The sequence below is a fragment of the Pomacea canaliculata genome, linkage group LG5, assembly GCF_003073045.1.
Source record: "Pomacea canaliculata isolate SZHN2017 linkage group LG5, ASM307304v1, whole genome shotgun sequence".
In the NCBI taxonomy this organism is placed as follows: domain Eukaryota; kingdom Metazoa; phylum Mollusca; class Gastropoda; order Architaenioglossa; family Ampullariidae; genus Pomacea; species Pomacea canaliculata.
The window spans coordinates 8,796,105-8,810,581 of NC_037594.1; the positions used below are offsets into that span (position 1 = coordinate 8,796,105).

Below are 14,477 nucleotides of genomic sequence, written 5' to 3' on the forward strand. Positions count from 1 at the left end.
CCCACGCACGTACAACTGACGTATTCAGTGGCTTGTGCGGAGAGAACTTTTGAGAATTACTGCTCTATTATTATGCTCTATAATTATAAATTTGTTGACAATTTAAATGACCATGTCGAAAGGGAGCACTCACTACAAAGACATATAAAGACTGAATACACTTAAATAATATATAAACCAACATTACATAAGTAACTGGCAATACATCATCTGGCCTTCACTCGCCCTTAAAATGTCAATGTGTCGTGTATCATTTATCATTTATAAAGGATTTATCAGATAAAACAATAACTTCATAACATGATTCAGTGTGTCACAAGAGCACGATACACTATAGCAACCTCTATAAACTCCTTACAGATTAATGAAAAAATATAGAATACATACACAGCATATATATATACATAAATTATATAATAAAATGGCTATTTGTAAAAAAAAAGCATAGACTGTTTATATTGCTTATAGTACAGCACACTATTGATTATATTTATATTTCTGTATAATATATAGAATACATTACTATCATAGACATCTTAATCAAACTGAGCTTTTTGCTATGAGATATAGAGTTCACTGAATATTTTCAGCGCTAATAGTCAGTATGGTGATAAAATCCTTCTTGATAACCGAGAAGTCTGGCGTTTCCTTTCTCTCTCTTAAACTTCAGTTCAAAAAGGTTCAAGGAAACACTTGTCAGTCTACTTGAAGACAATCAGGTATTTCGGGTAGGCCTGAGTGTCGTTGAAGATGACAAACATCGTGGGATCAGCTTGGTCGTCGACAGCACTGTTGTAGCACCTTCCCCTGGAGTTGGGGATTTCGGGAAGAAAGCGCATGCCTCTCGCACCCTGGGTGTACTGGCCCACAAGCACCCGGCACAGAAACACGTGTCGACTTCCCAGACCATCAGCTGCGGCGTATTCCTGACGTGCCGCGTACTGCGCTGACGTGGCGAAGTAGACGCCGTCTCCGTAAGCGTTGTCTTGATCTGAGAAACAAAGAACACGTCAGCATTCATGTTCGATGGCCCGCAAACCTACAACCTATTTATATGAAATCATTTTCAGGCTTGCCCTATTTAATAAAAAAAAGCTATAATTATATACTAACGTATACTAACGCTTAATTGTTACAAAAATGACTTTTTTCATTTACCGACTATAGATAATTGAGACATAAAAGAGGACTTTTTTTTTTCTTCTTCGATGGGTGCTTGTATAAAACGTCTAAGTGTCAGTTTACAGATGTTTCAAGCTTTTGAACACTCTGATATCGAGGGCGTTGGGCTCGGTCCTTCTCGCTAGTCAGTCCCGTACGCGCGCGCTTCTCGAGAAGAGAAGACGGCGCCTGGAAGCGTGGCATCTGGCCGTTGGTCGGGGCTGAGAAAGCTTCGGCCCTGCTAGAGTAGTCGACCCCGCGATCTTTTTCGAACTGAGCTAAAGTGAGCATCGCAGTGGTATGACCATGCCACTTACCTTTTTGCCAACTGTAGCTTCTGTTGAAGCCCAGACTGACGATACTAGTGACACAGTCACTCTTTGTGCCATGCCACAGCGATTTTCGCTCGACAAGAGCATTCTCGGGTAGAGAGTTTTTGAGCTCCATCATCTTAGCCATGTATTGTCTGTAGAGTGTCGGGTTCTGGATGCGAGCAATCTGAAATGTTAAGAGTATTTCACACAATTCATAATTTGGAGGCACTGCATGCAGCAACAAACAACACCAAACAGATTTGCAGTATCTAGCATGGTTGCGATACAATTAAATTTTGAAACGTATTGTTTGGCGAGCACATTGGATCGTTTCTATAGCAACCAGTAATTTCCAAACAAAGAGTATCTATTTCACTGTTCTGAACATACCCTATAGAGGTACCCGTAATAGAATAGCGAAAGAAGTATTATACTAAAATGTATGCAGTATTTCTTCAAACGACTAAAGTGCACATGGTAGTTATGTTAAGCATTTTTGTCAAAGAAAATTGTGTTCGCCATAAACTCTTTAAAGTTACTTTGAAGATACTTTCATCTCCTATTAAGAAGCAGTTTCTGGGTGTACTCAGTTGAGCGGTACGGTGTCAAAACTCAACCTAAAATTTTACTATGAACCTCGAGACATATTTTCTATACTTTAAATAATTTATTAATATAATTTTATTTTTTAAGTATGAAATATTTTTATGATGAAGATTATTTTTTAATAACTTTCTGGCTATGAACATTATCTCAAGGACTGCAGATAAGGCCACACAATGACCAATGTTGGATTCCATAAGACGAAAGGTCAGGAACTTAGACGATGCCTGTACCTTTTCGATCACAAGATGAGGCTGTCCATAGCTAGTGCGGAAGAGATTGGCGGTCCTCGTATAGTCAGAAGAATCTTCTTTCAGTGGAACTTCAGCAAAGAGATCATCATTGCCCATAGGGGTCCAATGCGGAGGTAGAGGAGCATTTGGTACATCTGTCAAAGCAGAAAACGAATAATTTGTTCAGGTGTAAACACGCATATCTCTCACAGCGATTATGTTAAATATTTTAAAAGTAGTCTGTTAGTGTTACATAGCGTCTCAAAGGTCTTTGAAAAAGCTTTCTGAAGGTGTAATATGAAGCAAGTTATGTTTAGCAACATCCAAGTGTGTGTACAAAAGTGTGTGGCCAAATTGTAATTTTGTAGCAAACTAACATTCTCTCAGTGAGATCGAAATTTCAATTCTACATCAAAATAACTCTTACTAAAGCTGATATCTTACAAAAGTTCTGCAAACAATAATCTTTTGATCAATGAGGTTTTTTTTGTTCTAGACAAACGTTACAATGAATACGTTCTTCTAAAAATGAAATTCTACTTTACATTTTTCATTAGTGCCACCATATTTTTGGCGGAAACGAGTATTCCTTACCATGAATGAGATCATGGCGAAAGACTTCCACAGAGTCCTCCTGGTCTTCTGTATTTGGGAGAAGTTCAGGGATCTCATCCATAGTGTGAAATCTTATCATAAAGCCTTGGTTGTTTGTATCGTAAACAAACACCGAGGGTTTTCCATCTCTGTCATATTCAAATTAATTCACATAAATTTCAACCAAACTAATTTGGTGTCATTAAAATATCTGTACATACAGAAAACCAGGTCGATCACATCTCTTCTTTTCCCTTTCCCTTTCTTATGTGTGTGTGTGTGCTTGTGTTTTAACACTGAGGAAAATGCCAGATGTAATTTAGAATGCAGTTGAAGAAGATGAAGTTCATTATGCATTATATTCTGAAGCCTACTTGCATCTTATAGAAAATTCTACACTTCGCCAAAGGGATTTAAACTTTGCATACTGTTAGCTTAACAAACAAAAATGATGCAAAGAACCTGTCATTATATCTATTTTATACATTTTACACACACCTGTAATTCATCTCAATCATGTAATTGTTAGTATCGTCGTATGGAATCAGCCTTTTTCCAGTCATGTCCACCTCCACCCAATTCCATCTCACCTGCATGCAAAACGGACCTAATTCTACAGAGTTTTTGTCAGCAAGTGTAAATATAGTGAATAATTGCCAAATACAAATCATACTAAGAAGTCGTGACTGAAGTTCACTTCATATGTCACCTGGTACATGTCACCTCAACGGGTGGTATACAAAATAAGTTCCATGAATCGCTGGCATCAATCAACTTGTTGCTTGAATTAAAACGTGTAAACGTGTAATGATGTATGTAAATACCAGCCCTGAGATTGGAGGCTCACTCAAACAGTTAAAATTCTTCTAAAATAAGAGCTCTAACATACAACTAGGGAGTGACCCTAATAACGAACGCTGACCCTGAAATATATTATCTATTCTCAATATAATCCACTCAAAAAGAAAGCTCTTCACAAAAAAAGGAACAAATATTTTTCAATCAAACAAGACGTGTTTGGTCTGTGTTGAAATTTTTAGAACTTTGTATAAGAAATGTCACAAACCTGCTTGCTAATCAGATGAACGAACTTTTTCTGTTGTAAATATTCCTCCGCCTCCTTCATGATGGTGCTGTAGGGTACTCTGTCTATATCTGTCGTGAAACCACCCAAGACAATTCTGTCTAACTCGAAATTGAAAGTCAAGTCTACCATTGCCACCTTGCAAGCATGCACGAGCTGGCTGACCTGAAACATATTTTTTAAAAACATTTAAGTCAGAAATCATGAAAAACAAAATGATTTCACTGTTTGTAACTGAGCCTTTAATTTAATAAAATTAACTCTAAGGTACTTTATTTTTTTCTTCGTTTTTTGTTTGATTTCCAATGACTACTTAGGGGTCAATACACAGTTGGCAAGTTGTGTGCACACGCACACACGTACACAACCTCGCACAGTTTTGTCATTACATTTGGTGGAAGCATGTAGGTTTAAATCCCTTTCAACAAATCAGTATCATGCACAGCTAAACTGCCAATGACTGTTGGGCTACGTGTTTCTTACGTGAAAATCATCCCAGTACTGTAAAAAGGGAGCATCGACGGAATGTTTTCTGATGGCAGCTTTGTACACATCGAGAAGTGCTGCTGCCGCTTGGTCTGTAACACCCTCATCGAGTCCCACAAATACCAGAGTCAAAGGCCTCGAGGTTTCTTCAAAGAACGAATCTGAAAAAGCATTGCATTTTAATAAAGACCCAGAAAGTGTCTCTGGCGTGGATTTGTTTAAAAATTTGATAAAAGTGGTTAATGGTGAGGGAAAAAATCCTAAAAGCATAAAAGAATCGTCTGGATCTTAAAATACAATTTCTGCAGGTTGAAAAAGTTGAAAAAAGTCACTGTCAGACCTTACAGCAATTCTAGGCAAAGACATAAAATCATAGTAATGTTATTAAACACACACGCACACACACACACACACAGACTGATAAATAGACTATGACTTACAACTCTTGCTTCCTTTCAAGTTTGGGTTGGTTTGCAAATCACTGGCGACATCTTGGAGAAGGAAAAAAAAAACTTTTTTAAAATTGAAACTTCAGACACAAACTATACTTTTATATAAACACATATTAACCATTTCAACAGTATGCGACTGTTCGCAATGTCACATGGTTAATGACTTTCTATTTGGAGGGATGCTACCCAAAATTTACACAATACGTTTTAAACGAGTTACGCAACACGAAGACTCCAGTATGTCAGCCAAACCTGCCGCTTGCCTTCCTTTTCCTTTAACAGTAAAGTTGATGGTTTCTAGTTTTACACTAAGCCAGCAATCAAAAATATATCACGTTCTAATTTTATTTAATAGTTGAAGGACATGTGAAACTGTACTCTTACCTTCCGTTACTGCGGTATACTCTTCTTTTACTTCTTGGAATGCCTGAATTTGAAAAAACTGTTTGATTAGGTGTTGTTTTCAAGTTACCGCTAATATTGCCGGCGTTATTATTTATTAGATAACTACAACATAAAATTGTGTTAAAAGTGTGTTTAAAAGTTGCATTCAAGAGGAGGAGGAGGAGGATAAATAAGTTTTTTTGTATTCTAAACTAGAAAGCTAGCATTCAAACATAAACCTATTACTAAAGTTAAAGTTTCATTGATGTTTCCGAAGTAGTAAACTGAACTCTTCATAAAGACGATGGACAAGATGATAAAACTGACCTTTTTGACTTCCTGGTCTTTCTTGTGGAGGATAATTACCACATCATTGACACTACAGTCAGGATTTTGGCGCCCGAATTTGATAATGGCTTTAAACATGGCTTCAGCTACGGTCCTGGGTGGAAACTTTAAAGTCCCTGTTCCAATGGCAGGAAATCCGATTGAAGAGTGTCCCATCTCATTCGCTTTATCCAGACATTTGATCGTAGTCTCTTTGATTATCTGTTATCAGTACATACCAAAATGAGTTAAAAGAACATAAAAGAAGTAAAACTAAAAAAGCACTGAACATTACCCAAGCTCGCTGAAATCCATTACACTGAACTTGTGTTGCCATACCAGCCTCACAGCCCATCCAGGTTTTCTCTCTATTGCAGACTGGAGATGTTTGGCCGTCGAATACAAGAATACTACCACATGGCTACCGAGCCTCAAGTCTATATCAACTTTAATTTCCAAACCAGTGCTATAAGCTAATTTAAAATATGTCTGTCTCCAATAGGAAAATATTCTAAACTTACCTTTTCGATTTTCTTTTTATCCTTTTCTTCCTTTAAGCAACAGTGAAAGATGTTCTTGCAGAACAATCCCTTTGGACCTCCTTTGCCAGTGACTGCGATTTCTCCAAAATTAATGCCATTCGGATATTTCGTTTTGCATTCTTCTTGCAGCTGAGGTCCTCCAACCCTCAACAAGTCCCTCGACACTTGACCCTTTGACATATCCAGGGTTCTATTGCTGGAGTTCACCAGCACATTATGCTGTAAAATATGCAGCAGACTGTTGTATGGTTCATGCTTATGTGGCTGGCTTAGTCTGTTTTTATTTATCAATGTCTGAACCATTACATAACTTTACCGGTTATTGCAAAGATTACTCAGAAAACACATTGCTTTACTATTCCTCCCGAATATTAAAAATTGTGTGCACATTCAAATCCATTCACGTTTGCATCCTCATCATCATTTTCATCGTTGTCGTCCAGGTTTATCAGAACTTTCCCTATTATCGTTGCTAATGGCTATGTAAGACAAGGAATAGGTACCTCTTCCTTTGTGATGTCACTCATGGGATTTAAGAAAATCCTGGGCTTTGCGGGTAAACTGTCAGGTTTTTTGTCAGGTTCTGAAATGTTATTCATGTGTCATCAATCGTTACAGTGCATTTCTATTCAAAAGCACAATTTTATTATAAGCCATATCAAGAATCACAATTGCTTCAAATGTTTCCAACTTTTCAATACCCGATTAAATAAAGAGATTTAAAGGGGGAAAGTGTTATATAAATATCGCTTTCAAAGGAATAAGAAAGGGAGGGTTCACCTACTTGTTTGTGTTTGGGGGTCTGCAAATTTTCTTGTCTGTCTCTGTTGTCCATCGCTAGGAGGAGAACCACCTGTTGCCCCAGTCGTCTGCGTTGGTCCCTGGTCACCGGACTGTAAACTACCACTACCTTGAGCAGACGTCAAGCTTTGCTCGCTTGGAATACGAATTTTGCACTTTAGCCTTCCTTCGATATCCTTCCTTTCTCGTTTTCCCTCGGAAGATTTGAGAAACCGAAACAAAGATGGTTCATTAAATGTTTTTTCCTTCAACGTTTTCTTCGTGTTCAGGCTCTCCATAGCCCGTTCAAAAGCTGAAATCTCTAGCATATTCCCTGTTATAGAAAGGCAACCTTTTCCCAATAGAACCTCTTTAGCAGTTAGCTTCATATTCGAAGCTACATAATCCTGAATGCTGTATTTGTACAAAGGGGCCAGATCCTCGTCTTCAATAAAGAAAGTTCTCTTTAAGAAGACGTTTTCTTGAAAAAATTTTTTTGCTTCTTCGTAGCAAATATTGAATTTTGAGCCAACGCCAACAACAATCAAGTTTGTCTGTTCTTCTTTGATAAGAACAGTTCCTTTACCAAGCTGCTGAAATTTTTCTTTGAATTTTTTCCATTTATCTGTTTTGCAAGCTTCTCCAAATTCTTCGGAGAGAACAATCTTTTCCCTACGAACGTGCCCCAAGCAAGTTTCTTTCATCGTTCCCATTTTATTTTTGTCGAGGGAATAAATAACTACGCCGTCTTCTGTAAATTCAACATCTCCTTCTGGATCTGACTCTCTGCAGACAGTTTGAATAACTTTTTGAGCTTCGGGGTGACGAAATAACTCTCTTGTGGCCTCATTGTCCCACATATGTTGACAGATGGCGATTCTTTGACAAAATTTCTTCACCTCCTCTATTTCAGCTTCGGATCCTGTAAGTCTTAGCATCTTCCTCTGATGATCATAACAAACCTTTAGCTTTGAATGCGTCTCTTGGATTTCCTTCATTTTTACGTGGTTCTTTACAAAGAAATCGTATGTGCGTACTTCTAAAGGAAAGTCTTCGCATCTTTCTCTGGACTTTCTATTCAACATCTCTTCGGCTTCAGCAAAGGTTTTCTTTATATCCGTCACCAGATCAGTACTGGCCTCCTTAGTGATAAGAAATAATAGACCTTGAGTTGAGTCATATTTTATGAAAGCACCTGCCCTTTCTGCCAAATCTCTGATGGTGGCTCCTGTTTCTGAAAATACCTTTGACATGACCATGACCTCTTCTATTGTAATCTTGCTCAGATAGTCTTCAACGGCGTTCTTCGCATCCTGTGTCCATGCTGCCGCAAGCTGACGGACTCCTGCTGTATCCTGAGTCAGGCTGCATTCAATGTAAACGGATTCTGTAGAACAAGCTTCTATAAAACAAGCATGGTGTTGTTGTAACAACGAGTCAAACTCCTGCCACAGTTCATGGATTCCTTTCAGGTGAACGATCTTTTGTCGCGCAGTTTCGGAAAGACTTTGCTTCCCCGGGATCTTAACGGGAGGACTGGACCTTCCACCGGTAGGACCGAGACAGGTGTAAAAAGGCAACAACTCTACCTTTTTTCCTTGGATAGTGTGGCTTCGACTGAGAGCCTTTGATGCAGCTGCAAAATAAAAACCATTGACATGAAAAATCTATGCTGTTAATGCATCTTCTCCACTGGAGTTGCAGCTGCCATTCCTGTTGTTGCTGCTTCTATTGCTACTACTGTTGTTCATAATTTCTCCATAAACTGATTTTATTCCTTCTTCTGCTTTTTTCTTCCTCCTCCCTCTTTTCCCACAGAAAAATGTGAAGAAATAAGATACTAAAATCCAAGTACTGTAAATATCTAATCAGATGACTTACGAATGAAAAAAAAGTAAAAATAAATAAATTTAAAGTCTGTTTGAATACAAGAAAAGTACAAGATACGATAATATATTCTTTTCTGAGAATATTTCTTGGGGGGAGGGGAGGGGAGGAATCATACCTGTAGCATCCTTAAAGGTGATTAATGCATAGTTTCTCTTTTCGTCAATCTGCACACGTGTCACTTCACCCCCACCGCTGCTGTGTTCGCTCTCAAAGTAGTTTCTCAACATGTCTTCCGAGGGAGAGGGCTTTTCAGGTAAGTTATACACCTGAATTGTGCACATGCATGGGATGGGTTCAACTTCCAGCGTCACATTTTTGAACTGTCTCTTTTTGAAACCTTCCTGTAACTTCTGAATATCTGCAAAATACAAAATATGAAAAAATAATAATGAAATATAGTTTTTAGCTCTCCCAAAATACTATTTTGTATTTGATATATCTCCTTCTTGTAAATGCTTTTATCAACAAAAATTTACATTTTTCGTTGTAGACTAGAATTTAATTATCTATGCTTTGATTTATTTCTGCTTTTTAAAAAATATGCATTGTCCCTGTTTAAGAAAAATCTTTTCCCGATTAACCTAATAACACAAGAAAGGAATTTTAATTCTAAAAATGTTGCTACCTGATACCCTGTTTAATATCAAAAGATACTTGCCAATATTGCCAGCAAAGATGACAACCGCCACACCTCCATCCCCATATAGAATAGAGTCCACGTCAGTGTCGCTTCTAGCTTCCATGTACAACTTCAGCTCCTCGCCAACGCTCACGTCTGGGAGACCTCGCACGAGCAGACGATCGGGAATCATCTGTGGTGGAGTGTAGATACATACTTGGAGCTTTCGTCCCTCTAGAATGTGTTCATGCGATGCCACACGAGCTGCGTCTGTACCGGAAGTGGAAAAAAAATTTAACAGCAGGTGGGATAACTATAGCCACTTCAGGCGATAAGGCGATGATAAATTCATATTCTGCTACGCATTCAGTCTGTGTGTACATAACAAACACTGAAATGCTGCTGATAAAGATAAAGAGACCTCAGTGCTTCAAAGTGCACGACCTTAGGTCAGCAGCGGTAATCACGATGATGATACTGGTGATTTGCACATATCATGCATTTGTAATTAAAATTTCCATTGAAAGAATCTATCGAACACAAATATACGTGTAGACGGAAAGACAGAAGATATGAAAAAAGATAGAAGAGAATAGTAACGATGGGGGAACTAAATTGTTCCTGGCAACAGCCACCGATTGTTTGCATAGAGCCTGATTACCCAATCACACAAGCTAAAATTATAGTAACAAGTCCATATGTCGTTTCCACATTGCTTCAGAGGTATCCACATCACTGTTACATAATAACGTCAATAAATGAGCACAAAAAACAACTTAAGTAGATGATTTGGTATTTCTCCATTTATTATATATGTGTGTGTAAGTAACCATATATTAAATTCTGGAATAGTCTGGTTTATAACTGATAGCACGAATCTGATGTGGCTGAGTGCGGTGTCATTTTACCTTCAGGGTTATCGAACTTGACGAAGAAAACATCTTCCTCGAGAGATTTTGTGACCCCCTCAACTGGTCCCCCCTTAGACCGACGTTTGTTCTCAAAGTAGTAAGTGACAATCTCTGTGCTGAATGTTGTCGGCACACCCCGGACACTCACAGTCCTCGGCTTTTCCAGCTTCTCTTGGACGATATCTGTTTCTTGTGCAGGTATGTGTTCTTCGTATCTGCTCACTTTCAGATGATGTCCGTCGATTACCTGGGGTCGTTTCAAAACTTCCTTCACAACTACACAACAAAGAAGTTCATTTTATGGTTGGAAATAGTGACTGTGTTAGTCCATACAGACAAATCATATAGTATTGTAGCGTATCTGTACTTGTTGTGGGGAAGTTTAAATTTAAGTTTAAATGATATTTAAGTTATGTCCAGATGAGAGAAAAAAAGGAAATATAGAAGCAATGTTTAAACCTGAGTTGTTCTAGTCGCCAGCTTTGATACTGTCGATGGACTGAACAATAAGCAGCCGTCATGTTAATCAAACATCAAACGTTCGCAAACGTCATCAAGGTGTTTTAAAATTCCTTCCCAGTGTCCAAAACGTTGAGCTGAGTATAATCCCAGTATAAGGCCCCAAACACATTTTAGAATCATGAATTGCTCAAGAATACAATTACTTTATTAACCTTCAGAAGTTTCATAAACGAAAATCACAAAGCCTTTGCTACGAAAGTCATGTGACTGCACTATGTCCCCTCCTCCAGATTTCTTTTTGCTCTCAAAGTGCAGCTGAATGTAGTCCATGGACATGCTGGGAAGTACTCCATCCACACGAATGGCGGACATGACTGATATCAGAGACGTGTCCAAAGATGCCTCTGCGCAAACCCGAAGAATAAAAAGTCATTTTACATTCTAAAGTTAACCGAAAGAAATTCTTTATTTTGTCTTTTACTCATGCTTAGGCGTACACACACACTCTCTCATTCTCCCTGTCTGTCTCCCTCACACACCACATACTATAACGCACACATTATTATTTACACACCACACAGAACATAAAATAATAATGTCAAATTTTTAAATCGCATACAACACTCCTAAGAAGCATACTCTTAGCGGAAAACGGAAAAGGGGAATGAAATGCAAAAATGCGAGAATTTAAAGCAACATAATTTACCTTCTGTGAAGACAAACAAGAAGTCATCTTCCTGCTCGGATTCCATCATATGCCAATCACTGGAGCAACAACGACAAAGGTGTTATGAACGTTTATTAACACCATCAGATGAACTCTTTTTATAGCAACTACAGTTGAACTGGGTTAACCGTAAGAAAGAATTATCCTTTGTCTGGGAAAAACAAAAGAAAGAAATACTAAGAAAAACAGAACTTTTTTTTAGAAACTCAGACCAAGCTGTCTACGTCAGGGTCTACTGGATCAAACATTCAGGGTGAAAATAAAATGAACTGAAATGTGTCTTGTCAACTAAACAATGTCGACACAGATTGCTAAGTAAACATCGAAGGACTTCTCACAACACGTATTTCAAGTGGAGTTGTCAACACCCAGGGTTATCCTGCGTGACATGGAGGCCTATCACCATTATCTAACCTTGATATCAACGCACAGTGTGTACATTTGTTTTTCTTTTCTTTTTTTTTTTTTTAATTTGTGATCGCAGGTCTCTCCCTCTTTTATCTTGTTTCACGCACATTAACTACAAGAAAACCAAATATTTATAGCAAAGTACAATAATTAAAAGATTTTTAAAAAAGCTCTTTAAATGATGAGTGGATTCTTGTTGTCTTTATTATAGGTTTGTATGTCTCAGTGGCGAAGGAACCAGGAAAGGAAGGGGTCAAAGGGCAGTAAAGAGATATACTGATGTACAAGAATGTGAACGTCGTTCACTGACACCATGAACTTTGCCCCCCTCCCGTCAAAGCCGAACATTCCAAGGGCCACTGCGTTCGTGTTTGAACACTAAGTACTTCTGTACCCCCCGTTAATGGTGAATACCTGTTTCGTTAATTGTGTCTTTAGTAACATACGAATCACTGCAGTCCGATCTATAAACCAATAGTTACAATTACAATATCAAATAACTAAAACGGGTTATGTACTTATTTATTTACATGAGCTTTTACCAGTTCATTTAAAGAAATTAAGCATAAGAATTTTTCTTTCTTTCTTTTTTTTTTTTTTTGGAGATATTTACTTGCTCTTGACAATCGAGAATGGGGTGGAGCTCTGAAAATCCTGTAACCTACATCTCTCATCGTCACTATGTAATGGATATTTATATTGTGCATGTAGGCACAGGCCCATTCACTAAAATAAAGTACAAAGATAATATTTGAATGGTAACAATAATTATTGGCAATAAATCTTATTGGTGCTATTTAAAGATGTTGACAGCTATAAGAATACATGTTGACTGCTTACCTCACCGATTGCTGTTAACCACTTCCAGCTGAATTTAACACATTGAATATCTTCTGCTGCTCCACCTCGGTGTTTCTTAGCTCGTGTTATGACTTCTATGTTTGCACAGATGGACTAGAATATCACGGAGAGTAACAGCTGCTTCTTTTAGATGAGCTAATGGCTGAACTTGCTATCAGAAGCTGTCTAGTCATTTCTGTAGCACTTATTTTAACGCACTGATCTAGTCATTGGAATTTCCCGGAAAGGCGAATAATCAGGTGTTGATCACCAGCAGTACGTTCACCTGTACTCAACCTGGAAGAGCTACAACAGTTACATGTAGTCCACTCTTGCTCCAAGTGAAAAGAATGCTAAATTCTGATCTTTAAGCAGCGACACAAATGTTTGTAGCTCGATTATTAAATCTCACATCTCACATTCAGCCAAGCAGTTGCAGTGAGCTGCAGTGCCCCAGCCTGTTTTGGTTAGCTATGCAATGCCTCAAGGTGCTATAAAAAGCATCCAAGGCAGTCTAGTCATCTTAGTAGAACGTGGAATGTGGAATGACATCTAGTCATACGGTCTTTGCCGGAATATAAGCAATCGTGGGTAGTAGCTAGAGGTGTACATTGTGTATTATGTATATTAGAGGTGTATTATGGGGAAAAAATCTACCCACCCATGCACGCGCACAAACAGACCGAGGGAGAAGCACGGCAGGCAAGCAGGCATTGGTAGGAGCTGGACATTTACAAACACCTGAACATGAGATACTGATATAACAGATTATCACCTAGTGTGGTTCTTTGAGTCTGTGGAGCGTTTGTGGATGCACAGTTGACCGTAGGGGCAACAGTGTTGTGGTGTCCATAGATTGAGCCACTTTGCTATTTTTGGACCTGGAATTTTTCTGTTCCTGCCCCTCTTTCGTTTAAGGATGTTCTAGACGTTTCTCCCAAATTGGGATTTTTTTATATATAATCTGGAAGCTGAAGATATGCGCACTTCAAAAGTCGCAAATAACCTTCCCCTTGAGCTGGAACTGGTTTTGAAATGATTTTATAGACTATATGCGCTTAGGTACTAGGAGCCAGTGGACTGACTTGAGTACAGGTGTGATGTGTTCGGAGGCTTTACAAACTTGGCTGTGTACAGCAGAAAGACCTCTCAGTTCATATAACAGGAGTCGCTCTTGTTGATTCTCTTTGATTGCACTATCTACTATGGACACCACAGTAGCCAGAGCCACACAATTGGATGCAATCTGGGTAGGAATGGGACGAAGATTCTCAAAACTGCGCACAGAGTTGGTCAGTTGGGTATTGATGAACAGTATGAAGCCGATGATGGAGGTATCTCCCATTTGAACTCTGTTGATACTAATCTAGTTTATGCCTAATAGTGTTGAGACCTCACAAGGCCTCTGTCTTATCGTTGTTCAGTTTGAAGATTCAAAATAAACAGCTACACAATATTACTAGTGCAAGTCTTTTTGTTGCCTGATTTTCTACTAAAAGGGGCTGTGGGTAAAGTCTGAGGAACGAGCGATCATTAGCAAGGGACTTTCATCAAATATTCTGTTATTAAATAACTGTTCCTATCTGAGAGGCGTAGTATGAAAACACTGGTGCTAATGGAATCTGCATATTAAGAGAACTGTGACTCAGAATTAACCAGC

At 38.5% G+C, this 14,477-nt stretch overlaps 1 protein-coding gene across 2 annotated transcripts; it reads right to left on the bottom strand.

Moving 5' to 3' along the window:
- Window positions 1–508: 508 nt before the first annotated feature.
- Window positions 509–13,154, bottom strand: LOC112563488 (poly [ADP-ribose] polymerase 14-like). 2 transcript variants are annotated; one of them, XM_025237397.1, is made up of 19 exons: window positions 12,818–13,154; window positions 11,549–11,607; window positions 11,055–11,246; window positions 10,378–10,656; window positions 9,509–9,739; window positions 8,966–9,208; window positions 6,965–8,596; window positions 6,684–6,763; window positions 6,160–6,399; window positions 5,639–5,860; window positions 5,312–5,354; window positions 4,916–4,966; window positions 4,473–4,636; window positions 3,972–4,154; window positions 3,404–3,495; window positions 2,906–3,054; window positions 2,312–2,466; window positions 1,479–1,659; window positions 509–991 (listed from the first exon to the last, which is right to left on the bottom strand). In XM_025237397.1, the coding sequence occupies exons 2-19, from the start codon at window positions 11,595–11,597 to the stop codon at window positions 702–704; spliced, it is 4,476 nt and encodes a 1,491-aa protein (XP_025093182.1). In that variant the 5' UTR covers window positions 11,598–11,607; window positions 12,818–13,154; the 3' UTR covers window positions 509–701. The 2 variants fall into 2 exon arrangements, with proteins under 2 accessions (XP_025093182.1, XP_025093183.1); XM_025237398.1 differs by having other exon boundaries at window positions 11,549–11,720.
- Window positions 13,155–14,477: the final 1,323 nt, after the last annotated feature.